The 27,680-nt window shown below is 50.9% G+C and overlaps 1 protein-coding gene and 1 long non-coding RNA gene across 5 annotated transcripts in view; one reads left to right on the top strand and one right to left on the bottom strand.

The window, feature by feature from the left end:
* The window catches only part of LOC134481194 (uncharacterized), a 59,384-nt gene extending 48,063 nt beyond the window's left edge, over positions 1-11,321 (bottom strand). For both annotated transcript variants that reach the window (XR_015634344.1, XR_015634346.1), the window contains exon 1: positions 11,075-11,321. This is a non-coding gene — a long non-coding RNA (uncharacterized LOC134481194). The remainder of the gene's footprint in view (positions 1-11,074) is intronic.
* On the top strand, positions 9,733-24,648 carry Tbx3 (T-box transcription factor 3). Of its 3 annotated transcripts, XM_087578695.1 has the most exons (9): positions 9,733-9,890; positions 11,770-12,215; positions 13,889-14,156; positions 15,043-15,102; positions 15,351-15,497; positions 17,576-17,652; positions 18,749-18,906; positions 20,330-21,000; positions 22,554-24,645. In XM_087578695.1, the coding sequence occupies exons 2-9, from the start codon at positions 11,827-11,829 to the stop codon at positions 23,013-23,015; spliced, it is 2,232 nt and encodes a 743-aa protein (XP_087434821.1). In that variant the 5' UTR covers positions 9,733-9,890; positions 11,770-11,826; the 3' UTR covers positions 23,016-24,645.
* Positions 24,649-27,680: the final 3,032 nt, after the last annotated feature.

Genomic DNA, 27,680 nt, shown 5'->3' with positions numbered 1-27,680 from the left:
TTGTTTTTAAACGATTTATTTACTTATTTATTTTATGCACGTGAGTGGTTTGCCTGCCTGTATCTACAGGCGCCCACCAAAGAGTCAGATCCCCTAGAACAAAACCATTGTGAGCCATCCCGTAGGTTCTGAGAACTGAACCTGAGTCCTTTGCAAGAACAAGGTTGCTCTTACTCACTGAACCATCTCTCCAGCCTATAGTTTGAATTTAGTGACTTTGATGGAGTCTCTTCTAGGACCACTGAAGCCATCTGGCAACCTGCACCGTCCAGACCTCAAGATGTCCTGGACCCCTCAAAAGTAGGAGTCCTGAGGTCGGAGTGGATGCTCGCAATCCAACATTCATTCCTGTTCGGTTCCATTTCCTTTTGTCTCGCGTGAATCCCTCACTCTGCCCAGCAGTGGGGAGTGAGGAGGGACGGGGAGAACCAAACTTTGCAAAAAAGGGGTGCAGTTCTCTAGGATCCAGGAAACCAAGTACTCTTTTTGGCACCTCGGTTCTCAGATCTCGGATTCTCCCCCACCACTCAACTAGTGCAGGTGGAGCCTCAGAGACTCGGGCGCATTTCCTGGCGGCACCCCGATTCTGTGGTGAATCCCGATCTTCTCCAGCCTCCCCAGAGGATTCACTTTTCAGATCTGTCACTCATTAAATGATCCTCTTCCTCCCTAGCCTCCCTGGCTTTGGCTTCTGCTCTGCTATGGGAGAGCCTCAGAAAAAAAGGGGGCCTTTCCCCACAACCTAATGTGTCCCCAGAGATTCTCTCAGACCTCGGGAGGCACACGGAGGACCAGGCTCCACCCGCCATGTTTTCCCCAGCGCCATCCAGCGGTGACGCGGCAAAGGCACCTTCTTCGGTGGTCCACAGAGCCTCTCCGAGAACAAAAAGTGGAGAGGGTCCTTAGTGAGCACCAGTTCCTCCCCATCTCCTCTTCCTCAAAGTAAGGTACCTCTGTCTATCCTCGCTCTGCCTTTGGTTGACCGGGTTCAACCCTATATTTATACACAACGTGCACAACTCGCAGGGAATGTTTCAAAAAAGGGGGAGGGGAGGTTGCAACATCACTCCCCGGAGACTTCCCTGTGGCAGATGGAGGGTTCAACCTGTGCTGGGTGACGCTTGCAGCTCCCGGCACCGCGGACGTGTTAAGTCCTGTCTTCCTAATTGTAGCACCCATGACCTTAAACTGGCTATAGTCGGGGCGCCTAGATGCTCTGCCCTTAAATGCAACGCAGACTTGGGAAAACTTCATCCCCCTGCTCCGGCGCTTCCCGAAAGGCACCTAATCCTGAAAGCAAAGGCGGAAAAACACTACTTTCATACTTGAGGGATGTTATCGCTAATTTTTTTGGAAACGTGCCTAGGCACACACATATTACATATATTATTGAGCGGGTTAGTGGGAGACTTAAAAACACTGAATGTCGGCAACGAGGGCATATTCTCCAATTCCCTGGTAATTTGTAACAGACAGACTTTATTGCTCCAAGAGAGGGTAAGTGTGTAGTTACAGCGTTAATTTAACTCTGTCTATATGGATCAAATAGGCGTGTGCCCGTGGGGTGCGATTGCAGTGCGTTTTTTAATCAGAGATTTAATTTCATATTCTGAGCTACTTAGAAAGCCCATATGTATACACTGGTGCCCACAAAGAACATTTGAGAAACACAGATGTGATGTTCTCTGACGTTTAAATGGCGCAATGGAACACAAGCTCCCAGTTGCACCGAAGCGCATCTCAGTAAACTCCGCAGGCATTAGGCGGATCTACTCCTGAAGTTCAGATCTTCCGAGTCCAGACTGCGAGCCAGACCAATTGCCCTAGATTTGAATCTGAAGCCTGTCTTCTGATATCCCAACCAAGAGTTTCCTTGATCCCCAGTCCCCTGCCCCCTTCATTCCCGCTACAAACACAACATTCTCACCCATATCCATAGACAGACAGACAGATAATTTCTAAAAATTCTCTCACTCTAATATCTGTTACACACATACACACACGTGTGCACACACACGTGTGCGCGCACACAAATCTATTCTAGTCCTTTAAAAACATTTATAGTCTTACAGCCAAAAGGCCTTTCACCGACTTCAACAATTCTTAAATTTTGGATGGGGAATGAAACAGAGAAGCCTGTTGGGGTTACTCGGGGCATAAAAATGAACATAAAAGTGAAAAAACCCGTCATATTTTAACTTGTCTAATAGAAAAATCTTAACTCCATTGGACCGTGTTTCCTCCTCTTCCCCCTGCTTTCAAAAAGACTACAGTGTGTGTGCGGGGTGGGGTGGGGGTGGGGGTGCCAAGCCACTTGGAATGAAAAGGAAAAAAGAAAAAGAAAAAAATCCGAAGTGATATTTACACCTGCGGACTTCGGATGGTTGTATTCGGCCCCAATTGGTTTAATTGTAAATCTTTTCCTCATGGCCCGAACTCCTGGACCTCGAGCGTCTGGGTTTAATAATGCGTCCCCGGCACCCCCATCAAGGCCTAGCTGGAAAAAAAGACACCCCCCCAGTCCCACCCCCACACAACTCAGAGGCAATTGGAGCAGCCATCCCTTCCCCCTTCCCCAAACCTTCCCCCCAACTCAAGCTCGGGGAACCCGCAGACACGTGGAGAGCTCAGGGACGTTTCAAAAGCAAAGCCAAAAGTAGGGGCAGCGGCCCTTCTTCCCTTCTCTGCCTGAACCTTGGGCTTGGGCTCCGAGAGCAGGGATCCAGGAACATCTATACAGTAACTCTTGGGCTGTAAGGTTAACTTGTTTCCGGAATCAGAAGGCTCCAAAAGGGGGTGGTGATGGTAAAAACACCCAGCAGCAGCAGCCGGCAAGGACGCTCCCTCCATCCCACATTCTCCCGGCTTTCCATTCACCCCCACTCCGCCGTTCATCTCGGCTCTCTCCCGACCTCAGCACGTCTCCCATGTCTCCCATGGGACAGTTGCTTGTCCCATACTTTAAGAGACTGAAGGTGCATGCCTGTATTTCTTTCAACATTTTCCTTCCTTCCTTCCTTCCTTCCTTCCTTCCTTCCTTCCTTCCTTCTTTTTTTTTTTTTTTTTTTTTTTTAATCTCCCCACCCTGCAATGTTTCCTCCACTCAGACCCGGCTTGTTCTTTGCAAGCGGAGACCGGAGTCAAGCATGAAAAGGAAAAATAGAAATAAATGGTTATTCTTTAAAATGATGGCAGTCTTGGAGGGGAAGACTGCCCCCCCCCCCCCGCATCACTACGATGTCGCTTTTTGTTTTCAAAGATCAAAAAGGAAAAAAGAAAAAGGAGACCAGTTTACCCGGCTAGAGAGGTGCTGGTGCCGCTGGGGCCCCGCAGCTGCAGGGACCGAGCAGGTAACCTGCTCTTTATCACCTGCGCGGGTTCCCGGGCCCCTGTGAACCCGGTCGCGATCGGCGATCGCGATCAAGTCACCTGAGTGTTGTGGGCATCCTGAGCACCAATGTGGCTTTTGGAGAGAGAGCCAAGGCCCCCTATTACACCTCCAACTGCAGTTGAAATCGGAGGCAGAGAGTGCTTTCTGGGTCCGCGCTCTGCCGGGCCTGGATCTGAACCGAGGCCGCTGCACCTTCGGGGCTGGGAGTCTGGGTAAGGAGGGAGGGACATTCCGTGAACCCCCTAACCCTGTTGAAAACTACTGAAAGTCGCTTCTGGGGTGCTTCGGCTGCCCCTCACCCACAGCCTCTTCCTAGGGAGGACTAGGAAAGAGTGCAGGTTCCTCGCCACTGCAGGAGGTGGAATCTATCCAGAGAAAGAAACTCTCAGGAGAAGCGCCCTCACAACCCAACAGTTCTCTTATTACCCGTTTTCCTGTCCTTCCCCTAAAAGATAAATGACAACCCCCCTCCCCCAAGAAGGAAGAAATGAGAAAAGTTCTCCAAGATGTGTGTTTTTAAATCTCAAACTAGGGACCTTTAAGGATTCCAGGATCTTGCCTAAGCCCTCCAGTGGGCACTGGTCATTCCTTCTATGTCATGCAAAACGTAGGGCAGCTAGACTATGCAGGGTTGGGTGTGCAATCTGGGAAAGACTGGGCGGCTGGGTAGAAATGTATGGAGACACCCAGTCCTTTTGGGAGCGAGGGGATGAATACGATTTTTAGGGAAGTGAGTCTCCTCCACCATCCATATGTAACTCTGGCCCTGCTGAACAGGGTCCGTGGGTACAGAAGGTAGAGGTGGCCCAAGGGCTGCTACTTAATCCATGTTTCTGAGAAATGGGTATGGACAGTTCCCTTGGCTATGGGAGAGTTGGGCAAGCCAGACCTGGATTGAGACTCCTGAATCTAGGAGTGGGCAACATTTTTTTTTTCCAGCCCCCTGCCTGCCAGGTGTATCAACAAGCCAGACTGTGTGTATGCTGCAGGACTACCGAAACGATGAGTTTGGAGAAAATTAATCTTTTGTAGACTTCAATGTCTCCTCAGCAAGAGCCCTTCAGAGGACTCTACTGCCAAAGCTGTGACAGCTCCATGTTTGGGAGCTTCTCTGGGTACCACAGGCTCTTTCTCTCTGGTCACCCTAACCACTTTTGAGAGCCACGCAGCCCTTACCTTTGGGCCCACTAGAAAGCTGAGTGTCTGGCCAAGAGCTAGGAACAAGCTAACAGACAGGAGAGAGGAAGAACGCCCCACCCAAAACAATGCCGGCGTCTGTGTCCCCTGCTGCTTTCAGTTGTGTCTTTCTTAGAGATAAATGAGGCTGCACCGGGCACCAGTGAACTCTGGGCTCTGTCCCGGTATAATTGAAACCCAGTATGGGTGCGGGGGGAGCACAGTAATGGATATTGTATTCAGATTAAGAAAACGTGTTCTAGGCAACCTGGGGACAGTTAGTTCAGCAGATTTGGAGGCACCCATCTTTCTTGGGCCTGTCAACCTTCCTGACAGTAGTAGCCATTGAATTTGCCATGCTCTCTCCCTTACAGTCTCCTCTTGTCCTCTCTGCCCCACATGCTCCCAGAGGGTAATACTCCCGAGACCTCAGGAGCTCTGGCATTTAATGACAAACACCAGAAAAATCAAATAAAAGTGAGTTCTTCAAAATGCCACTTTGAATCTTCAGGTGACGGCTGGAGACTGCGGTGTTTTTCTTTCATTCTCTTATTCTCTTAAAAGGCCTCTCTCTCTCTCTCTCTCTCTCTCTCTCAATTTCTGCTGTGGATCACTGAGGGGCTGTTTACATCCTAATCTAGAAAGATGGTATTGAAGAAAGAGGGGTGTGGGGTGGTCAAAATACCTGGGGGGTAAGAGTCAGCTCTGGCCTGTACCTTTAGATTCAGATTTTAAAAAGAAAAAAAGAAAAAAGAAATCCCAGCTCTTTCCTTGTAAATCCACTCCTGCTAGAGTAAGCAATAAGCAATACCCATTGTGCTACCCCTTATTAGATTGAGTAAAACACACACACACTCACATTCACACTCACACACTTGCACACATTCACACTCACACACACATACATACACATTCACACACTCATTCACACACACACACAGAGAGGAGAGAGAGAGAGAGAGAGAGAGAGAGAGAGAGAGAGAGAGAGAGAGAGAGAGAACCTAGAGATATTGTTGTTGGGCTTGACATTAGGAAACCACAGTTCCTTTTCTAGAGGGAGGAGCTTAGAAGATGTATAAAACCGTCACCCTCCCCAGAAACCCCACACACACACTTCTCTCTCCTTACTGCCCCCACTTCAACCTATTTGAATTACTAGCTAGGTTCAAATTTGCCATTTTGGGAGGCGATCCTCTTTGATGAGAGGTGAGTGCTAACACAAAGAATGCAGAGAGTGAAATCTCCCCACTTCACCTCTGCCAGAACCACATTTACATTAACAAGAGGTATAGTACACACGGGTGAGAACAGAAGAATGGCCTCCTAGAAACAGGAGGTAAACCAACCTGGCACCAACGCAAGCAAGGCTAAAGAGCCTGCTTCCTCAGGCTGAAGAGCACGGACCCATTGTCTCCCTCAATCACCCCCTCAGACTCTGGCACTGGATTGCCCTGATCAATAATTTAGAAGGATGTTAGAGGACAGAGGACAGAGACAAACTCCTTACAGGAAAGGCGCGTCCTTATGAAACAAGGCAGGAGTTAGGACCCACAACTCCTCACTCTGGGTTCTTGCCTTAGAGTCGGAAGCAGATCCCAGGACATAGGGATCAGGAATACCCCCCCCCCCTTTTTTTTTTCTTAAGTGGCTTTGGAAAACTTAAGGGAAGGAGAAACTTGCAGCTGAGACCAAATGGGGCCAAGCAGAGAGTGTTTTTATCTCCCCCCAGTCAAAGGGAGGAGGCAAAGGTGTTTGTTAGGACCCTGGGAAGTGGTATCCCCATCTGTCAAAATTAGTGGAAAAGTGTGTGTGTGTGTGTGGGGGGGTGAGTCGCAATGATTGGGGGCTGGAGATGGGAGTTAGAAAGAGTCCAGACCTCTAGGGAAAACAGACAGATAGCAAATCAAAAACTAAAAACCACAGAAGAGAACTGGGTGCTAGAGACAGGGGACCCAAGTGGATGAGAAGAACGGGATTTGGATGGGAAACCCAGAGAAGGTTCACGCTTGTGCACTCAGAGAACTCTTTTTGGACAGGAACAGAGACACCAGGCTTGGGGGCGGGGGAGAAAGAAAAAGGAAGAAATGAAGAAAACAAAAGAGGGGGAAGGCTAGAGGGAGGGTAGGGAAAGAGGTGCTATTCTCTGCCTTGTTATCCAGCACAAAGGTTTGTGCACTAGGCAAATTTTCAAGGATGCTAACTAACCCATCCTCAGAGAACCAAGTCACTAGCCCAGGGAGCACCAAGCTCTCCCAGCAAGTTTTAGGGAGGAGGAGGTAAGGGAGACCCAGAATTCAGGCTCCATCTAAGGTGGACGGCTAGCGTGCACAGGGGCGTTGGGCTGGGGAGTAGACAGGAGCTCTCTCACTCTCGTGTTGTGCTGGCTGGGAGGGGACCTGAAGGGTTAAGGTACACCAGGTGTCCAGAGAGAGGCCAGGCTGGACCAGACAATAAAGAAATCCTGGGTCCCACCATAGAACAGAGGACGAGAATCCTACCCTGCCGCTCTGGGCAGTTTCAAAGTGTATCCGGGTCAAAGGGACTGAGATCCTAGGGTCAAATCAGCCAGGACATCAGGCCCCAAAGAGCCGCGTCTGCCCTGCCAGGCTAATAAGAACTTCTTCCATAGAAAAGTTAGCGTCTTGACTACTTCTCCCAAATTCATCATCAGGCCCAGACCCCCCTACCCAGGAGAAGCTCTATGCCCTCCTGTCATCAAGCTATCCAATGTAGAGACACCTCCCGGACTGAACAAAGCTGTGTGGTGAACAGGAGCAAAGGTTTAAGAGGGCATAAGAGTGTAACAGCGTGTCTCTCTCGGAGTCCAGCCAGACCTCACACAAGCAAGCAAAGGGACTTTCTAGAGCAGTTACCTAGCCAACCACCCTGCTTACACCCCATCCTTCCCCTCTTTCCCCTCCCTCTCCCTTAAGTTTCAGATAAACACCATTCGGTCACAAAAGGGTCAGTGTGTCTGCCCCCCTATAAAGTGTGAGGCAGGAGGTGCCACAGAGAAAGTGGAATATTGCAGAGGCGCCTTCCCGTTCCTCTGGCTTGCCGACGCCTGCTGGGACAGTTGACTGAGGCCGAGTAATCCCCTTCTCATCCCCCCTCCCACTTTTGAAGTCCTATATCTCCTCTTTTGCCGCAGAGCTGCTGGCGTTACAGTGTTTTTTAATCTTGTTCAAAATCCCAGGCCCTATATACTGCGAAGGAAAAAGAAAAAAAAAAACTGCAAAAAGTGAGAGCTATTTCTCTAGCGACTTTCTAGGGTTCCCGTCCTTCAGCCAGTTCCCGATTCTTTTGGAAAGACTGGCTAAAATTCAACCAAGGAGTCTAGAAACAGAACCAGCCTGCACCAAGGGTCAGCAGCTGGAGGCTCACGAGGGGGCTCGAGGCGCGCTAACATTGTAGCTTCTCCCGGAGGCCAGGCCTGCCACAAGCCTGAGGAAGACGCTGGCCAATGTTTAACCCTAATGCAGTGGCCACCAGGCCCCTTTTGTTTGTTCGCAAATTAATCACCCGGCGCAAGGCCGGCGCCAGAGTGGGTTTATCACCCACCAGGAGGGGGGCGCGGCGGGCACGCAACGACGAAGAAGAGTTCGCACCTTCCCGCTTTTGATCCTGGCTTCGCCGCGGCCTCCCTGGCAGAACACGAGCCTCCAGGGGCAGCGTCTGGGAGGTCAGTCGTAATTGGCGGAAGTTTGTAGACCATTAGCAACATGTAGACATTTTCGATTCTGAATCCCCGCAAACTTTCCTCCACAGCCCCCCCCCTTTCCCTGGCGCACTGAAGTGGGGGGGGGTGGAAGCCAGAAGTGGCAAACTGGGGTGACCCCTGGGTTAAGTTAGAGCTACAGTCAAAAATAGGCAACTGAAGGGTGTTTGTGTGTGGGGTGATGTGAGGGTCAGAAATTGCTCTGGCTCCAACGCTGGAGCCAAAAAGCAAGGCCAGATATTTGCATGCAAAGTCAGCGAGCTCGCCTCGCGTTTGCAGAGCAGACCCCTGAGGCCAGAACGCTGGGTACCGGTTGCCAAGGTCTCTGGCTAGCCTGTGGACCCTCAGGGCACCGCGTGAGGTGACCAAGGGGTCAAACACACTGCAGTTGCACAGCGCTTTCTTGCACTCCACGCGGGAGCGCAGATTAATCGGCCAATACCGGTAAAGCAGATCTGGGTTCTAGGGGCTGCTCTGGCTAGAATAGCTAGGCAAGGAGGGGGAGGGGGAGCCTTCTGCCTGCGCAGAGAATCTGCGCTGACCTCGGTGGCCCGTGCTGAGAGGGCCCTGGCCTGGCCTCTTGCACTCTCGGCAATCTGGAACAGGGGCCTGGGGAAGGGGTGTTGTGAGCCACCGCCTTGGGTACCACCTCCTGTTTCGTTTCTCTCCCTCTTTCTCCCTTCTCAACCGTGAACACGGGAAGTCAGAGAAGGGGAAAGAAAGGGGCGAGATGGAGGGTCACACCAAGTTCAGAGAATGACTCTATTCTCATTGGCCGCACCATGGAAGAAATCGCAGGGCTGGCGCCAAACGCTCTTAACCTTGTACATCAAAACACGTAAGACTGGAAAAGCGCGTGGCCTCAAATGTCCTTCCCTACCTGGGGGAGGGAACGGCCTATTCACCCAGTAGCTGCTAGTTTGGACCTGCAGTTGGAAAAGGGGTCCTGGGTGAGGGAGAGTGGGTGGAGGTCCTCAAGGGAAAAATCTAGGCGCAAATGGTCCACACGGAAACCTTCAAAGCTTAATCTCTAGGCCCGGAAACCAGGCCCCTTTCTGTTCCTTTTCCAAGCAAAGGTCTTGTCCCAGGAAAACTAAAAATTCTGCTAAGATTGCCCTCCGTTTAAACTGGAATGCTAGCTCACCTCTACCCACAAACAAGGGCTGCAGGTTTGGGGCTGGGGGTCCTATAAGGTCACCAATCAAAGTCTGATCTGGCCTTCCTCCCACCCTAGGGTGAGCGGGGACCGAAGCCTCCCGACATCTGGATAGGGGGGTACGTTTCACGGTTTGTTTTTACAAATTCGCCCCCCAACTTCTGCTATGATAAGTCCCCGGGGTGGAGAGGAACAGAGGCACCCAGAGAGAAGTGTGATGCCCGGGGAAGATAGGAGGCTGGAGCACCTCCCCCAACCAGCTCTCCCAGCCCAGAGCGGCGGCTCCCCACCGAGCTGGCCCGGAGGTGAGAGCACAGGCTTGGACGAGACAGGCCCGCAGTTGGGGCACTCACTTGTTTCAGCGGCTTCGTTCTCTCTACACCCACACCCCCATCCGAGTGGAACACTGGTGTCCGCATCCGAATGGAAGAGGAACGGGGCTCAAAAGGGTCAGTAAATACATTTTTAAAAAAGAAAGGAGTCCACAACGCCGAGCGAGCGTAGACTGGGCCGGGCGCGCAGGCCTTGTACGTATTCGCGTGTGTTTTTCCGCGTGGGGCTCGGTCCCAGTGTGTCCCAGCGCGCATTCGGGCACAGATACCCAGGGGGCATTTGGTTTTCTGCACGTGGCTGCGGGTGGGGAGCACGCAGCGGGGAGAAAGATTTGTGGGATCCCCTGCGCTAGTGGCTCGGGAATCCGAAGCACCCCGGTTCACGAGAGGACTTGACTCAGAGGTGGCTGGGCGGCTCCACGTGGGGCTCCAGAGCTGCGCGAGCCTGGAGCTTTTGTTAAGGCTCATTGGCCGAAAGGGACGCTCCGCGGTCGGCTCGGCTAGCCCGGGGCCCGGGAAAGGGAAGAAGCTGCAGATCTGTACAAGAGAAGCGGCCGCAGGCTTGAGCTGTTGCGCTCGGAGCGCGCGAGAGGCGAGCGCCCCTGCCCGGCGCCTCGGAAGCCGGGCAAGCTGCCTGGCTCCCGCCCTCGCTCCCTCCCCCTTCCTCCCTGGCCCAGCCTCCTCCCCGGATCCCAAGGCTTGGATGGCTGAGGCCTTTCAGACGTGGGCTGAGCTGAGGAGCCGGGGCGAGCTCTCAGGCTGCTGCGAACTCTCTTCTGGATCAGCCACCTAGAGGCGACTTTGGTGAGCGCGCGGCGCCCTGGTGGCTCCCCGCCCTCCCCTCTGATCATGTTGACATAAACGCAGGACAGGCCGTAGTACCGCGCGGCGCAGCGACGTTCCAGTTTCCGACACCTTCTTTTTATAACTCGGCTCTATTCCCCCAGCACTCGACCTGTGAAAACCACGCCTATGCAGCCACACAATTGGTCCGAAAGCGTCAAAGAGCCAATCAACAAGCCTCGGGCTCCCGCAGCCCACAGCGCAGCCCGACCGTCCAGAGCCGCCGAGCAGACGCCCGGGGAATTCTAGAGGCGGAGGAGGGTGGCGAGGTGCTCGCTCTCTCTTTCTCTCTCTCCCTCCCTTTACTCGCCTACTCCAGCTCCCAACCGCTCCTCTCTCTTTTCCTTCTTTCCTATTTTTTTTTTTTGCACCCGTCTTCTTGATCGTCCCTCGCCCTGCGTGCCGGGACGCTGATTTTTTTTTTAATTTATTATTTTTAGGAAGGCGATTTCGCTCACGTTTTTTTAGCACAAGGAAGACAGCCGGGTCCCCGAGGCAGAAGATCGCAGGCACCCTTCGATCGCCACCCAGACACTGCACGCAGCCCGGAGCCAGAGAGGAGGATCACGAACCGAAGCCAGAGTCGCAGTTCGAGTTTTGAAAGCTCCGCTGGAAAGGGGCTTAAATCGCTTTTTTTTTTTTAAAGGAGAGACTTTTCCTCCCCCTTGATCTCGCTGCCTGTGAAAGCAAGAGTCTAGCTCAACTAAGACGCCTCCTGCGAGAAAGCCAGAGAAGAGCTAGGGGGCGGGGGAAGGAGTCGGAAAAAAAGGTTAAAAAAAAAGTCTCCGAGAACCTTGCGCTTTGGCAACAAAGAGCGTGGGAGCCGGGGAGCCACCCCGGGAAAGGGCTGCTGTGTCTATTTCCAGCTAAGCCACAGGGCTCGGGCGCCAGTCGAGCCCCTGCTTGCTGCTTGCCCTGCTGAAACCGACTTCCAGGAGCGGCTTTTCCAACACACTCCAGGCACCAGGACAGCCCCTGCAGCGGCTATGTCTCTTGATTTGTCGCCTCGTCCTCTTTAAAAGCGGCGTTCTCTTCCCCCCAAAGACACTTTCCCCCCTCCCTTTCGAACGCTTTATTGGTAGTTTGCCCCCCTTTTAATTTTAAACAAAACTATGTGTCGCTGTTGAATTTTTTAATCATTATTTTTGCAAAGCAACAACAAAAGCGGAGCCAAGCCAGCAGCTGAGGACTGCTTCCCTGTCTGGAGTGGATGAGCCTCTCCATGAGAGATCCGGTTATCCCTGGGACAAGCATGGCCTATCATCCGTTCCTACCTCACCGGGCGCCGGACTTCGCCATGAGCGCGGTGCTGGGCCACCAGCCGCCTTTCTTCCCCGCGCTAACGCTGCCTCCCAACGGCGCCGCGGCGCTCTCGCTGCCCGGAGCCCTGGCCAAACCCATCATGGATCAGTTAGTGGGGGCTGCTGAGACCGGCATCCCTTTCTCATCCCTGGGACCCCAGGCACATCTGAGGCCTCTGAAGACCATGGAACCCGAAGAAGACGTAGAAGACGACCCCAAGGTGCACCTGGAGGCCAAGGAACTTTGGGACCAGTTTCACAAGCGGGGTACAGAGATGGTCATTACGAAGTCAGGAAGGTAAGTAAGTAATCAGTGGGGACCTCCTGCCCCAAAGCCGTCCGAAGTTTTTCATATCTCTTTTGTCTGTTTGCTTAAAACAGATTCTGGCTGACTGTTAACGTTTGAAACGAAAACTTCCTGTCCCCCCAAATATGTGGAGACTCCTGGGCCCTGCCTGAGGGTCAGGAAGTTTCAGCCTACCCGGGCCCTCTGCATGGTTCTTAGCGACCCGTAATCGGGGTTCCCTACAGAATACAGGGTGTTTTCCATTGAGGGAGACGCGCACTCGCGTCTTCAGGACTTGAGAAAAAGAAATCATCTTGTTGCAGGAAGGAGCCCGTGTATAAAGCCATTCTGAAATATCATTATTTCTGTTTGTTTTTTGTCTGTTTGATTTTTATTTCCCAAGACAGACCATAAAGCCCCTCTTAGACAGTAGTGGAAGACCTGTGGGAATTCCTCAGGCCCTCTCCTCTCTTCAGCCTTGTTTCTAGGGCTGAAGGGGGCCTAAACCCTGATGAGTGTGGGACAGAGAAACCAGTGGAAGAGGGAAGGACATTTAGGTTTCTTTCCCGTGGCCATCATACACGTCTGCACGCCCAGGGAAGCTGGAGCAGGCAGTTTTTACAATTAAGGTTATGTGTGTAGACCCAAGGAACTCACGAGGATATGCACCCTGTTTTTATGTTTGAATATTATTATTAATACTTTACGTAATGCTTAGTGTCCTTGCCTGACCGAAACAAACTTGTTAAGGACCCCAGGACTAGCATTTAAAAGAACTGATTTAAGGGGAAAAAAAAATCTAGGTAGTTAGCATTGAGGTTTATCAAGATACCAGTTGAAAGGGCTCAAAATTAAAACCCTACTTTTCAGTCTTCTTCCAAACTACTTGAGGCCAAAGTTTGGCATCGGGTCATTTCCCAACCCACAAGACATTTAGTCGGTTTTCATAACCGGGCACTTCCTTTTAAGTCAAAAGTCCAGAAAGCCAGCACTTCTGTGAAATTAAACAGCGGAGTCTTGCAGTGGCCTACAGAGTAGAGGAATGTGGTTTATAGCTTAAATCGTGGATGGGTTACCAGGCCCGGACGCTAGCCTGTCTCCAACCTCCGGTCAGAGAACTCACTGTAAAACACACACACACACACACACACACACACACACACACACACACACACACACACACACTTTGGCAGCCTCAGTCCATAACTGGGCATTTATTTCCTCGATAATTCTTAATGTTTTCCCATCAACCAGCTGGTGGAAAATCCAAACTTTACAAACCATGGTTCTTTGGAACCCCGCTTCTAGCTGTTTCAGCTAAATAGAAAAAAAAAAAAAAAAAACACTTAAGAACCCATCAGACTTTATAAGAAGGCAATCTAAACAGTCACATAAGCAAACATTTTCTTTTTTTTTTTTTTAAGAAATGGTAGATCCTCTTAGAGGAGGTTGATGTAATTAATTTGATTTGAGGCTTGGGATAGGAAAGCAATGAGGTATTGAGCAGTTTTAATGTTAGCGGGGGAAGTAAACAATTTCACTTGCTGTTGCCTTACGGACTCTCTGGTCCCAGCAGAAGGCGTTAAGCGTTTAGTCGGTGCCAAGCAACTCAGAAGCCATGTCCGAGGTCCTGAGCCGTTTTACAGAGTCTGATTTGTGTATTTCCCTTTTCTGTGCTCTTGTAGGCGAATGTTCCCTCCATTTAAAGTGAGGTGCTCTGGGCTGGATAAAAAGGCCAAGTATATTTTATTGATGGACATTATAGCTGCTGATGACTGTCGATATAAGTTTCACAATTCTCGGTGGATGGTGGCCGGTAAGGCAGACCCCGAAATGCCAAAAAGAATGTACATCCACCCGGACAGCCCCGCTACGGGGGAGCAATGGATGTCCAAAGTCGTCACTTTCCACAAACTGAAACTCACCAACAACATTTCGGATAAACACGGATTTGTAAGTTTCTTTGACCATCAGTAAGACTCTCTCGGGGAGGTCTGACTTCCTAGTCAATTCAGAATTTGGGCCCACACTCCTTTCTGCCTGTTGGTTGCTACCAGAACCAACTTTGTTAAATTTGCAACATAATTGCAAAGTGGGTGGGTGGGGGTGGTTGCTCCCTGGATAAAGGAAAACCTGACATTCTAGAAGAATTTACCGGAATAGCAATCAAAGAGCCTGGGTGGGTTCCGGACCTGGAGGTGTAGAGTCATACTAAGAATTAAAAAAGTTATGAATCGCTTTGTAAAGTTTTGTGATTGTACGGGGCTTGTTTTGCTTACAAACCTTATTTTATTTCTTTGAAATCAGCTATGTCATTTCTTGGGATAGTTGAATGTTCGAAGCCTCACCGTGTTGTTTCCGGGCGTATATTTCTTTTGCTAAAAAGGATTCGGGCCTGGGTGAAAGTCAGACTAGAAGCACGCTTAAACCTTTGGCGTTAGACAAAATATAATGGTGCGTGTGTACTGGGGAGTGCCTGAGGATTCCCAAGTACTCCAGTGTGCCTAGGGACTTAGGGAAAGACTTGGGTTGCCTGTGAAAGTCAGGCCAGGGGACCTTTGCCTATCCACGCCGCCCCTCCCCGACATTTCAATAGAATAAACAGTGATAAGCGAAGAATAAGCAGAAAGATTAGGCCCAGGAAGACGTGAATGGCTCAGAAATATCTAAAGCGGACAGGGATTGCATTTGAAACCCTTGATTTGATTAGGGCATAAATATTTCTCTCTAGAGCTCAGCCTCTCAAAGCCTTAAGTGGATTGGGCTTGTCAATTAGTGGGCGCTTAAACTACTGAATCATTTTGTAAATTAAAATGCATGTTTTTCTCTGTCTTTTAAGACTTTGGCCTTCCCAAGCGATCACGCAACGTGGCAGGGGAATTATAGTTTTGGGACCCAGGTAGGCTAGGGTACAAGGTACTAATGAATATGTAGAGGGTGGGGTGGGGGGGCACGAATTCTGCCGAGGAGCAATTTCGGAGTCTCCAGAAGATAACATCTGTGGAGTGAAACGTACCCCAAGGAGGCGGGCTTTGGTCCCAGCCGTGGGGACGATGTCGGCTTTGGCAGGGAATAAGGATGTCATTTGCCCTGGCGAGGTCTTCTCCTTCTCTTTTAACGTGCGTGTCCCCGTCCCTGCTCCCACAGACTATACTAAACTCCATGCACAAGTACCAGCCGCGGTTCCACATCGTCAGAGCCAACGACATTCTGAAACTGCCTTACAGTACCTTCCGCACATACCTGTTCCCGGAAACAGAATTCATCGCCGTGACTGCCTATCAGAATGACAAGGTAACCAACCCACAGGGCCTCTCTCTCTCTCTCTCTCTCTCTCTCTCTCCCTCCCTCCCTCCCTCCCTCCCTCCCTCCCTCCCTCCCTCCCTCTTTCTCTTTCTCTCTTGATGCCGCCTCTAACCTTGCTCCCTATTGAGGCTGAGGGCTGAGAGAGTTAACCAGGGCCTTGGGCAAAGAGTCTGGAATTTTCTTGTGCGACTGACTCGACTGGGAAAGAGAGGAGGCCTGATTTCCTTTCGAAGGGGAGGAACAGGACTCAGAGCTGGGAGATTGATGCTTGTGGTATAACAGATGGCTGTTCCAATCTCTGGGGCTTGTCTCCTGCTGTTTCCTAGTTCCTCCTCTTCAGGAGGAAGGAAGGGGGGAGAGAGAGAGGGAGAGAGAGAGAGAGAGAGAGAGAGAGAGAGAGAGAGAGAGAGAGGAGAGAGAGAGAGGAGAGAGGAAAAAGGGGGGAAAAATGAGTACTGAAAGAAACCAGCTAGCAGTTTAAGGTGAAAAGCATCTGGGACCAAATGGGATGGCTTCTCCACTCATAGCCAGAGATCCTGAATTAGATGATTTGTTTTTATTACTTTTTATGCTGGTAGGCGGTGGCGTTGTGTGTGTGTGTGGTGTTTCTCTCTCTCTCTCTCTCTCTCTCTCTCTCTCTCTCTCTCTCTCGTGTGTGTGTGTGTGTGTGTGTGTGTGTGTGTGTGTGTGTGTGTGGTGTGTACAGACACCTTGATACAGGGCTATTATGTTAATTGAGCCATCTGAGGCTTTGAACCTAAAGGTGGACAGAGTCACTAGGTCATCTTAAAGGTTTTCTCCTCTATGCGACCTGAAGCTCAGGATTAAGAAGGGCTCCCCAAGGAGGCCAGGCCTGGAATCTGCAGTTCTCCTGGCCTGAAGGTCAAGGAAACAAACACACAGAGGCCCAAAGAGGAGTGTTCCTTGGTGACTGGCTAGCATGGAACTTGGTGGTTGTGGATAGGAGGGGAGGGGTCGAGGGCCCTCGGTGAACTTCACTTGAGCCCTGGACCTCAGGGAAAGTCCGGTTTACCTGGCAACACCTTGTCCTTTGAACTCGAACTCGTGGCCACTGTCCCTGGCCCCTGGACACTGATCCTTATGTTTCCCTAGGCTGAGTGAGAAGTCACCACCTGTTCCTCTTAGTATCTCCAGCAAAACCTACTGTCTGGCCTCCCTTAAAGAGCAGAACCCAAAAGCAATGCACAAGTTCTCACCTCCCCCGTAACAGGATACATAGTTTTTCTATGAAGAGAGGAGGTCTTTAAGATAGCAATCTGCAAAAAAATGCAAGGCCCCTCTAGACCCAGAATCCTGTGATAGTTGTATCAATTAAGTTGTTACTTTAATGACTTAAAAAAAAAAATCAGAGTCCCGGGTCCTTCTCTACCTCCTGTTGGTGGTGGTTTAAAAAAGAAAACAAACAAGAACCATAACATAAATGAAACAAATATTATCACCAGTAGCCATTCCTTTTTTTAAACCTGTAAAAAAAACCTTCAGTATTAAAATTCCCTCGACTCCATTCTTGCCTCTGCGGGGGCTGGGGGGGTCACTCTAGTGCAAGGTAGTGAAACCCCATAATTAATTTTATTAGATTCACAGCAAAGGTTTTGGGGTGTGTGTGTGTGTGTGTGTGTGTGTGTGTGTGTGTACATACATGCATGTATGTGATTGGAGGTTGGAAAGCAGCAGGAAGTGGCATTTTAACACACTTCATAATTAATTAAGATGCATTAAAAAAACAAAACAGAAGCTACTAACTCAGATCTATGGGCTGTGCCTCTTGGCTGTTTTGCGGTAGTCTCATTTCTAAATCTAAACTGTCCAAGGGAAGGAATTTCTGCGGATAATTTCAGTGAGGAATCCTTGCTTGGCTGCCAGGACGGGTGTAGGTTGCTACAGTCTTTTTGATGGTTCCTGCTACCATTCTCCACAGAGCATCCCTGAGATCCTTTGGGCAGTCGCATTTGTAGAGGAAGACTGGGGAGTTGGGGCAAGGGGGCAGGTTTAGAACATTCTAGAAGGTGAAACTAATGTCCGCCTTGCTTGTGTGTCTCCTCTAGATAACCCAGTTAAAAATAGACAACAATCCTTTTGCGAAAGGTTTTCGAGATACTGGCAATGGCAGGAGAGAGAAAAGGTGAGTGAAGAAGACTTTTAGTTTAGGGGATAATTGAAGGAAGTCCTTTCCCTGGGCTCACACTTGGAAGTCTGAGGAAGAAGTGGGGGCGCAAGATAACTTGGATTGAGAAGAATGGGAGGGCATCAGCTCCATAGTGGCCCAGGTAGAGAATGCTCTCTGCTTCTTGCTGCCTTTAAAGGAACCAAGGCTATATTGCTGTTCTGACCAGAAAAGGGTTTCGGAGATCGGAGAGTGGAAACAGATTGTAGTTCGGTATTCTTCCTGAGAAAGACTCAAGAAGGGACCAAACTATTCACAGATTATTCTAGAGTCTTTGCAACCTGAAGTCCCAGATTGGACCAGCCTTGAGTTAAGGCCCCCTGAAGAGTCCAGGGCACCTCCCCCCTCCCTCCTTCCTGGGTTCTCTGCATCTTTTGCTTTGGGTAAACAGTTGGACACTATAGACCACACCCGTGCGCCCCCCCCCCATTTTCAAAGATTTTTCTACAAACTATCAATTTTTAAACTTTATTCCCTTGGGGTCTGAGCATTAAAAAATCATTTGTAAGCCCGGCCTGGTGGTACACCTTTAATCCCAGCAGACGCAGGTGCATCTCTGTGAGTTCAAGGCCATCCCCGTTGGTCTACAGATCAAGCTACCACTGAGAAACACTGTCTTGAAAGCAAAAAAATAACTTCTATCATCAAAACAAATGTTGGTGGACTGATTGTAGTTGGGTGTACCATGAATGAATGTTTCCTGCCCATCTTAACACTGGTGCAGGAGTTTGGGCTAGGCGTCCACCGGCACCCTCTCTACTGTAAGGCTGGTGTGTGACTGTCCCCAACCAACTCTAACCTCTGTCCTGAGGTTTTAAACAAATTTTCCAGGCCAAGTTTTTTCCTAATGCATAGTCGTCCCTGCTAAACAGGCAAGAACAATGCTGGGGTCTGTGTTGTGTGGCCACCGTGGGATCAGAACATGTCACTGGGTTCACGTAGGGCAGAAGGGAGAGGTGTGTGCCACTCAGGAAAGGGGGGGGGGGGAGAAAACAAAAGGGACACAGAGGTACCATTCTCTAACTGATGATGGGGTGTGGGTCCCCTGTTACAGAAAGCAGCTCACTCTGCAGTCCATGAGGGTGTTTGATGAGAGGCACAAGAAGGAGACCGGAACTTCTGATGAGTCCTCCAGTGAGCAGGCGGCCTTCAACTGCTTTGCCCAGGCCTCCTCTCCCGCTGTGTCCACCGTGGGGACCTCCAACCTCAAAGGTAAGCCTGGCTCTCCCTGCCACCACCAAACTCCAGGGTTTCTTGGCCCTGAGGCCTTAGGAGTTAGGGAAGGGCCTGAACCAGCAGGCTCACTTTCCAGGTAGGGTAGGCCTTTCTAGAATTTGCAGATACGTCATTTGAAGAGGGGGGTAGCATAGGAGAACTTGGAACACCCTCCCCTGCAGTCCCATTTGGCTGATATGTGTGCATCCATGTCCAGTTGGCAAGGCAGTTTTACAAAGCACCTGGAGCACCTCTCTCTGTCCTTCTGTCTGTCTTTGCCTCTGCGCCCTTCTGTCCTCTTTCCAGTCATCCAGCTGAATTCTGGGTGAGCAAGTGTTCTACAGGGTCCCTTGAAGGCCTCAACCACCCACTACCTGTGAAGGTGATAGAAGAGAAGGGACAGCCTGTGGGGGAGGAGACCAAGCCTTGGAGGGGAGGTTCAGCTTTGGAGAGGCAGGGTAGGGGTAGAAAAGGTGGTTTGACTTTCAAGTCAGTTTTTCTGTTTAAAGAGCAAGTGACGTTTATTTTGAAAGACAGCTCTCAACGGGAAGAAACCTGTTTTTTAAGTAAAATAAAGGGAAAGTTTTTTTTTAAATATCTTCAATCCATTTAAGCTTTTAACATAAAGTGGGGTTCACGTTTCTTTTTCGTTTTCCTTCTCTGGGAGGACACCCACAGAGGAGGGTGTGGTGGAAGAGAGGTGGAAAAGGAAAAAAAAGAGATCTTATTGTCCCACCAGCCTTCTCTGTGGGAACTGAGACTCAGAAGGCTCCTGGCGAAGGCTCCTGGCGAGGGCGTTCGTTTCTGCCTGAGCCCATTCAGATTGTCAGGATTCATTCCAAACAAATCCTTCCCAAATTATTCACAAATTTGTGGAAGTGCCTGACCTCTGTCACTCCCTGAGCCAAAGACTTTGAAGGTAACCGGAATGTACTACAAGGGAGTGCTGAGGTCACGGGTTTACATCCTTGGGAAAAAAAAAAGCGAATTTGCAATCCAATAGAGATGCTAGAGAAACCTTTGGCTCGGTGAAGGCCTGTCTTTCTGGTTTTGTTTTGTTTTAAAGTAGAAGCATTACAATAAGAAAAGCTGCCAATGGGTGGCCTGAATGGAGTAGGTTGAACACTTGTGATTCTTCTGGAAGTGTAAAGGTGTAATGGCCACCATTATCATCATCCCATTTTACAGAAAGGGAAAATGAAGGCTGGGAGTGGTGCAATCGGGATTACACAGCCTATAAACTGCCCAGTGGGGAGTCTTGTTCTTGATATACTTTCACTCTGTAGTCAAGGCTGTCCCCCTGTCTCAGATTCCCCAGTGTTGGCACGGCACCGCGCCTGGCAGGGGTTTGGGGGTGGGGTTTAAACTAGGAAAGGACATTGACCATCGGTTCCCCTTGCCTTTTCCTCGCCTCCCCAAGATCTGTGTCCCAGCGAAGCCGAGAGTGACGCCGAGGCTGAAAGCAAGGAGGAGCATGGCCCCGAGGCCTGCGACACGGCCAAGATTTCCACCACCACAGCGGAGGAGCCGGGCCGCGACAAGGGCAGTCCAGCCACCAGGGCGCAGCTGTTCCCCGCGGAGCCCAGCCGGGCCCGAGACACTGCGCGTCTGGACAAGGCATCGCCAGACTCGCGCCACAGCCCGGCCACCATCTCGTCTAGCACCCGAGTTCCGGGAGCGGATGAGCACAGGAGCCCCGGACGCGAGGGTCCGGTGTCGGCCAAGGTGGATGAGGCTCGAGCGCTGCCGGCCAAGGACGCCTTTGCTCCGCTGTCGGTGCAGACAGACGCCACCGCGCATCTGACGCAGGGGCCCCTCCCGGGCTTGGGTTTCGCCCCGGGCCTTGCTGGCCAGCAGTTCTTCAACGGGCACCCTCTCTTCCTGCACCCGGGCCAGTTTGCCATGGGCGGCGCCTTCTCCAGCATGGCTGCAGGCATGGGGCCCCTGCTGGCCACAGTATCCGGGGCATCCACCGGCGTCTCAGGCCTCGATTCCACAGCCATGGCCTCGGCTGCTGCAGCTCAGGGACTGTCCGGGGCGTCAGCTGCCACCCTGCCCTTCCACCTCCAACAACACGTTCTGGCCTCCCAGGTATTGCTCCTGCCTGCCCGCCCGCCCCTCACCAGTTCAAACCAGTCTCTTAGTCCCAGTCTCTTGCCTAGGAGCCTTAGCCTAGTAATTCATGCTAATAACTATTAGAATATCTTATTGACCGTCAGTCAGGGTGTAGCATCTATCCCAGGAGCCATCGTGACCCCCCACGCCCCCAAGGTCCTCCTTAAATTGTTTCCCTGTAACTTAGGCTGTGCCTAGTTTAGACCCATACTATTAGCTTTAAGACAAGTTTGGCTCATTTGATGGTGAGCCCAGAGAGGTTGAATCCCTTGGCTCAGGTCACACAGCTGATCCTTTGGTGGAGTGGAGCCTTGCCTGACTCTCCAGGGACCTCTTTTGATTGCTTCTTCCAGACAATTTGTTTCTCCTCTCCAGGCTCCTAGCCACTACTAAACCAGGAAGGGCCTAGGGTGCGGGGAAGGGAAGTGACTGAGTCCCCGGGTGAGAATTTGGTCGAGAGTGAGCAAGCCTTCTCCCTAGTTCAAAGCCTTTTCTCCTCCACCCCACTCCCAAACAGCCCAGCCCTGTCTCCAAAGGGTTAATGGGTTGCACGCACGTGGGAATGGCCAAGGAGGGAGGGGCTGTCAAGCCTGTATGTGTGTGTGTGTGTGTGTGTGTGTGTGTGTGTGTGTGTTTCAGACAGCTGTGCCTGTGCACGGAAAGGCTCCGAGAGAAGGCTCTGAACCCAGTGGGAAGCCTCTCTGGCTCCCCCCCCCCCAACCCCGCCAGCCTTTCTCCCACCTTTTGTTTTGTCTGAGCCTATCCGTCTCCCTTGCCTGACCCAAAAGGCACGTGGTCCTCCTCACCGGGGGAAGATGGAGCCGAGAAAAGGGCTAGCCTCTAACTTACCACGAACCCTACCTCGCTGCACTTTCCCCCACCCCCACCCCCACCCCCACCCCAGACGGGCAGGTGACAGGTTGAGGACCGGCAGCCAGAACAGACTAGTCTATCGGCATCCCCAGGTAAAGGACACGCCCCGGGCTCTGGCATTCAAATCTCGATTCTGTGTGCCTTCCTGCCCCACCCCCGATCTGCCTCAGTCTCCCGCCTGGAAACTAGCCTCCTCCGAGGCTGGGTGCTTGCTATCTTAATATTTAACACCTTTTTACTCCCCCCCACTCCCAATTTTACATTGGTTTTTTTTTTTTTCTCCTTCCTTTACCTGGGAAAGATCTAGGGGAGAGAGTGGAAGAGAGGATGGTACCGTGTGCACCAGAGTTTTTAACTCTAGCCTCTTTGGTGGAAGGCCTCGCAGAGGCCACTCAACAGGTGCAGCTGCTTGCCCTCCTGAGAACTTGTTAATAGCCCTGAGGGTCAGGCACCATGGATGACATATTGTGGAAGATTTAATAGCCAGGAACTCTCCCATCTATTAACCCCTTGGTTTAGCATGCAACCTAGGGAAAAAGTATTGTCCCTCCACTCCTCCAAAACAGGTGGCTTGCCCCAGATAGCAGGAGGTGGAGGAGAGGGGTTCCCCCCACCCACTCTCTTGACCCCCTATGTTTTTTCTCTCTCTTCCCCAGGGTTTGGCCATGTCGCCTTTTGGGAGCCTGTTTCCTTACCCCTACACATACATGGCTGCAGCTGCTGCGGCCTCCTCCGCGGCCGCCTCCAGCTCCGTGCACCGCCACCCGTTCCTCAATTTGAACAGCATGCGCCCCAGGCTGCGTTACAGCCCGTATTCCATCCCGGTCCCGGTGCCTGATAGCAGCAGCTTGCTGGCCACTGCGTTACCGTCCATGGCTTCCGCTGCGGGGCCCCTAGACGGCAAATCGGCGGTCCTGGCAGCCAGCCCAGCCTCGGTGGCTGTGGACTCCGGGTCGGAACTGAATAGCCGCTCATCCACGCTGTCCTCCGGCTCAGTGTCCTTGTCACCCAAACTCTGCTCCGAGAAGGAGGCGGCTACCAGCGAACTGCAGAGCATCCAGCGACTGGTCAGTGGCTTGGAAGCCAAGCCAGACAGGTCCTGCAGCGGGTCCCCTTAAAAAAAGAAAACAAAAAGCAAAACCCGCCCTCCTCCCTAAGGTCTCTCCATTCCAGTTTGGTCAAATCTGCCAGTGCACTTTGTTAGATGTAAAATAAACCACGGGCCTTCCACATGGGGTGACCCCCGCCCCCAATCTCTTTCAGTTTTGTCTGGGAAGGAGAATTACAGCCCTTCCAGAGAGCGTGCTAGAGACCACAGGCCCTGTCGTCTTGGGCTGTGTAACCAGGCTGCTGTCGCTTTGAGCCGAGGGATTGAAGGGGGCAAACAGGCTTTTGTGTCTAGAGCGACTTCTGCGCAGGCTGTTGTGGAAGCTGGGGCTGAAGAACAAGGTAGCCAGCCCGGCCAGGAGCACGAGTCTTTGAGAGACTTCACCCGAATCTTTCCCCTTTTCCCCTTCGTGTGTTCAGTGGAAACAGTCTCCCCCTAAACAAACCAACAAACAAAACCAATATGGGGGTGGGGGGGAGAAGTTCCGTGGAACTGTCTATGAAGACTGAAACTCAAACGAATTGCTGAGTACTTCGTTGGGGCAGGGAGAGGAGGGCCTTACCCTTGCCCGGTCTATATTAAAGGAATCCTGTGTCTTTTTTTTTTTTTTTTTAAACATTGTGATGGTTTAAGAGCCGATGCTGGCTTCTTTTTTTGCATGTTACAGTTTTCTGGGTTTTATTTTGGATTTCTTTTTTTTTTTTTCCTTTTACGGAAAAAGAACGGAAGTCCCATCCTCAACATTGCTCACGTTGGCAACCGGGAGGAAGTGGGGTGAAAGGGGGAGCCACGGGCGTGAAACCAACGGAGTTTATTTTATCTGAAGCGCTGTAGAGGGCTTTCGTGTGCCTGTTGGACCATTAGTTCCTTTTAACTGTATATGCAATAACAAGGTTTTAAAAGAAATAATAAAGAGGAAACAACGACTATTGGACAAAGTATTTATGTAATTATTTGATATCTCTTGTAAATACGTGGAATATGACTGCTCAGAAAGTTAAACTTTAATTTATTGAATTGTACATAGCTGGATGTAAATAGGAACGTGTCTGTCAGGTTTTATTCTTGTTTTGCCTTTTGGGTTTTATTTCCAGGTCAGGAGATGGCAAATCCACACTAACAAGCATAGACTTCTATATCCACATCTCCGTGCTTTCAAGTAAATCTGGCTGCAAAGTTTTGGTTTTTTTTTTTTTTTTCTTACTGGAGGGGTGGGGTCGGAGTACTCTTTCCTATTTTCACCAAAATTGGGGAGGAATTCCACTTGAAATTCCCTAAACCCTTGACACCCCCAGAGGGGTTGAGATTGTTGGGGGGGGGCAGCCCACCCTAAAAACTTTCCTGATTTTTTTCATAGACTCTGACATCTTCTAACTCAAGTAAGGTTTTCATTGTTCAACTTGATGGCGGTTTTTTTTTTTTTTTTTTGATTGGTGTATGGAAAGGGACTGGGTTCAAACAACCGTGAAAGGCAAAACAAAACAAAAAACTAAAAAAAACAAAAACAAAAAAACAAAAAAACAAAAAAAACAAAAAAAAAAACCAAGAAGGCGTATTTTGTGTTTAGTCCTCGATGAGTTTTCTGTAATTCTCCTCCTCTTTAAGAACATCACTGAAATTTCAATAAATTTTTATTGAAATGAGTTTTGACGTTGTGTTAATGATTTCTTCAAGAGTGTCTTTCAAACTTGGAAAGATAGAAGGGGATCTTTCTGCCTGCTCCCTTCCTCCCCTCTTTAAATAATAATTAAGACCACCCCCACCCCTCCCAGCAACCTAAAATGAGATGTCACTCAAGTTAAAAGGCTGAAAACAAGCCCCTTGCTCAGGCCAAGGGGGGCCACGTTGATTTGAAAATATTTTCCCTTTAATTTAGGGCGCAGAGCGGGGAGAGAGGAAAGGGACCTGATTAGATTTCGTAAAGAGGAACTTCATATACTTCAGTTTTAATGGGAGAAGATTTTTACCCTGTGTTCAAAGTCGGCTCTCTCCCCTTAACAGGAATCCGACCGGAAGTAAGAGCTAAGAAGGGTTTTCGCTTTTAATTCGTTTTTCCCTTTTGTGACATGGATCAGAAAGCAAAATAAATAAAGTCGCCTACACCCACGGAACCTAGCACAGGAAAAGGCTAAGCAGACTCCCTTATTCACGGACATTCAGGGCAGGGGTACTCCCCGTGAGAGGCAAGGTACTTTGGGAGCTCAGTGGGACCTCCAAGGCAAAAGGCACCCGGGAAGCTGCCATCTCGTCCCCATAACCAGTCCCGAGGCAGTTAGGCAAGTTATCTTCTTGGAGTTCAATTTATCTTTGAATCTTTCAATAATCTACGTGTTTACCTATGTAAATGTATATGTATAAACGGTGAGGCCTCTGTCAGTCTTTCGGTCTCCCCACCCTCCAGGATCCTCTCGGGGCCTATGTGTGTGTTGGAGGGGGGTGACGAGGGAATGCTCTAAAGTTAGCCCTTAGGACTTGCTTGCCCTGGGGGCCTTGACTCAAAGACCCAGCCGGAGCCTGCCTGGCGGCTGACTTGCCCCCAACCCCCATCCCGGAGCCCGCCAGCCGGGGCCCTACGTCCCTGTCACCTTCAGGCCTCTTGAATGGCGAGTCATGAGGGGGCCCCTCCCCTCCCCTCCGGTGTTTGGAAGAGGATCCAGCTTTAGACCTTGGAGGGGCGGGCAAGGCCCCCTTTTCTAGTCCAGGCACGTGGGGACCCCCACTGCTTCTCCCCAGCTGTCTAGGGAGGGGGAGAAAACAACCGGAGAGAGGGGACTGCAGAGTGCTTAAGGGGACCTGGGGACGAGGGAGGCCGGTCCTTCCTCCCGGGGACCAAAACTCTTCGCTGTCCGCCCTGGGAAGGTGGTAGTTGGCTCACGGCCTCCGGCTGCGCGAGCTCCCAAATTGGGGAGAAAATAGCTCGGTTTCAACTGCGGAGAAAGCAGAAACCAAAGCAAACCGAACTTGCTTGGTTTTCTCAGCCGGATTTTCTCCCCCATCTTTTCTCCTCCATCCCTCAAATTTGGGGACAGTGCCCAAACCTGTTCCCGGCCCCTCCTAGGACTCCCTTCTCTCTCTCTCTTTTTTTTCCTCTTCCCTTTTAATCTCTGCTGTATCTTACTTATATATAGTGCTGTTAATGTGTAACTCTTGTGGCGCTGATGGACCGGGGGTGACCCGCTCATAATCTCTCTGGATTTCTGTGCCTGTTACTCACCTGGCGCCGGTCGCAATCTCGCCGCGGGCTTTATGGTGGTGGTGGCGGCGGCTGCCGAGGCCACTCAGGGCCGGCGCCTGGGTCTTTTTTTTTTTTCTTTTCTTTTTTCTCCCTGGCTTCGAGTGCCACCTGTCTGTCTCACCCACGAATGCGCCCTGCCTAACTGTGGCTGGCTGGCACCCCAGAGCCTTCGGGATTCTGGAACGTGGGGTCTTCTCGGCGCCCCTTTCTCGCATCACCACCTCCAGCCTGACATACCCTCCCCGAAGCCACCCCGCCCCACTCCCACCCCCATCAGAAGACGAGCCAAGCCTTTCATCTATCCCTATGTGGGCCTCTGATAAGATTTCCAAAGGGTTTTTGGAAAGTCAAGGAGGGACTGCAGTTCCTTATTCTCTCTGTGTGGAAATGTGGAGATACAGGAGGGGGTAACCTGAATGGAGGAGATAAAAAGACACCCCTCCCCCCGAAATCTGCCCACATAGACCCAACTCAGTCCAACTTCCCTCCAAGTCTGTTTTGTTTTTTTGTTTGTTTGTTTGTTTGTTTGTTTGTTTTTTTCTTCTTATTATTTTTCTCCTGGTAACGTCTGCAAGGGCAAAGGAAGGCCAGAGTTCTTGAAACCACCAGGCCCGCTTGTGACCCCCATCCCCGCAGTGCTGGGACGTGCAGGGCTGGAGTGACTTGGAGATCCATGGGTCTAAGGGGTGAATACGGGTACTGGACAGAACCCTCTGGCGCCCGCTCTTAGGGAAGATCGGCTCAGGGTTGCGCTGGCCTCTGAGACTGGACAGGAGGGGCTGAGGTCACCTTTTCTGGGCTTTAGAGCTGGGGATAGAGGCGTCCGGGTTCTTCCTGACCTCCTGGCGCTAATTGCAGGGGCCGAAGGGCGTGCTTGGGCACAGGCAAGGGTCGTGACCCTGCAGTCAGCCCCCTGCCTCCTGGTCTAGCTTGTCCTGAAGTAACTAGCGATGTGTTGTCTTACAGAGTCTGTTTCTGAACCTGAACCATCCTAAGACCCACCTATACGTGGGTAAAAGTTTCAAAGTAGGTAGAGGCCTTTCAAAAAATTCCATTCGAGGAAAACCAGATATCTGACCTTTCCCCTAAGGCAACAGACAAGCTCCTTGAGGCTCTACAAGACGCTTGTAACCTTGCCGTCAGCACACTTTCTGCCTCGCCGGTTTCTAAATTTGTCCTCTTGGCAGCCAGCCAAGAAAATAGCAATGGGGGAGTATTTGTGGCACCCCCAACCCCAGGAGTGGCCTAATATCGTCTAGATGAAGCCATAGAAGTCGGTACCTACAAGGAGCGGTGGGGTGCTGGTACTCTGAGACTAGGGGCCACAGGTGTTAGGAAGCCATGTGCGTGTTTGCTCCATCTGGGGATGTCCCTTCCAATTTGGATTTAGGAGTTTCATTCGCAAGACAGTTCCGGATGTAAAACGCACTCGGTTGTTTT

Source organism: Rattus norvegicus, chromosome 12 (genome assembly GCF_021556685.1).
Source record: "Rattus norvegicus strain SHRSP/BbbUtx chromosome 12, alternate assembly SHRSP_T2T, whole genome shotgun sequence".
NCBI classification, from domain to species: Eukaryota; Metazoa; Chordata; class Mammalia; order Rodentia; family Muridae; genus Rattus; species Rattus norvegicus.
This window is presented reverse-complemented; position numbering and strand designations above follow the sequence as displayed.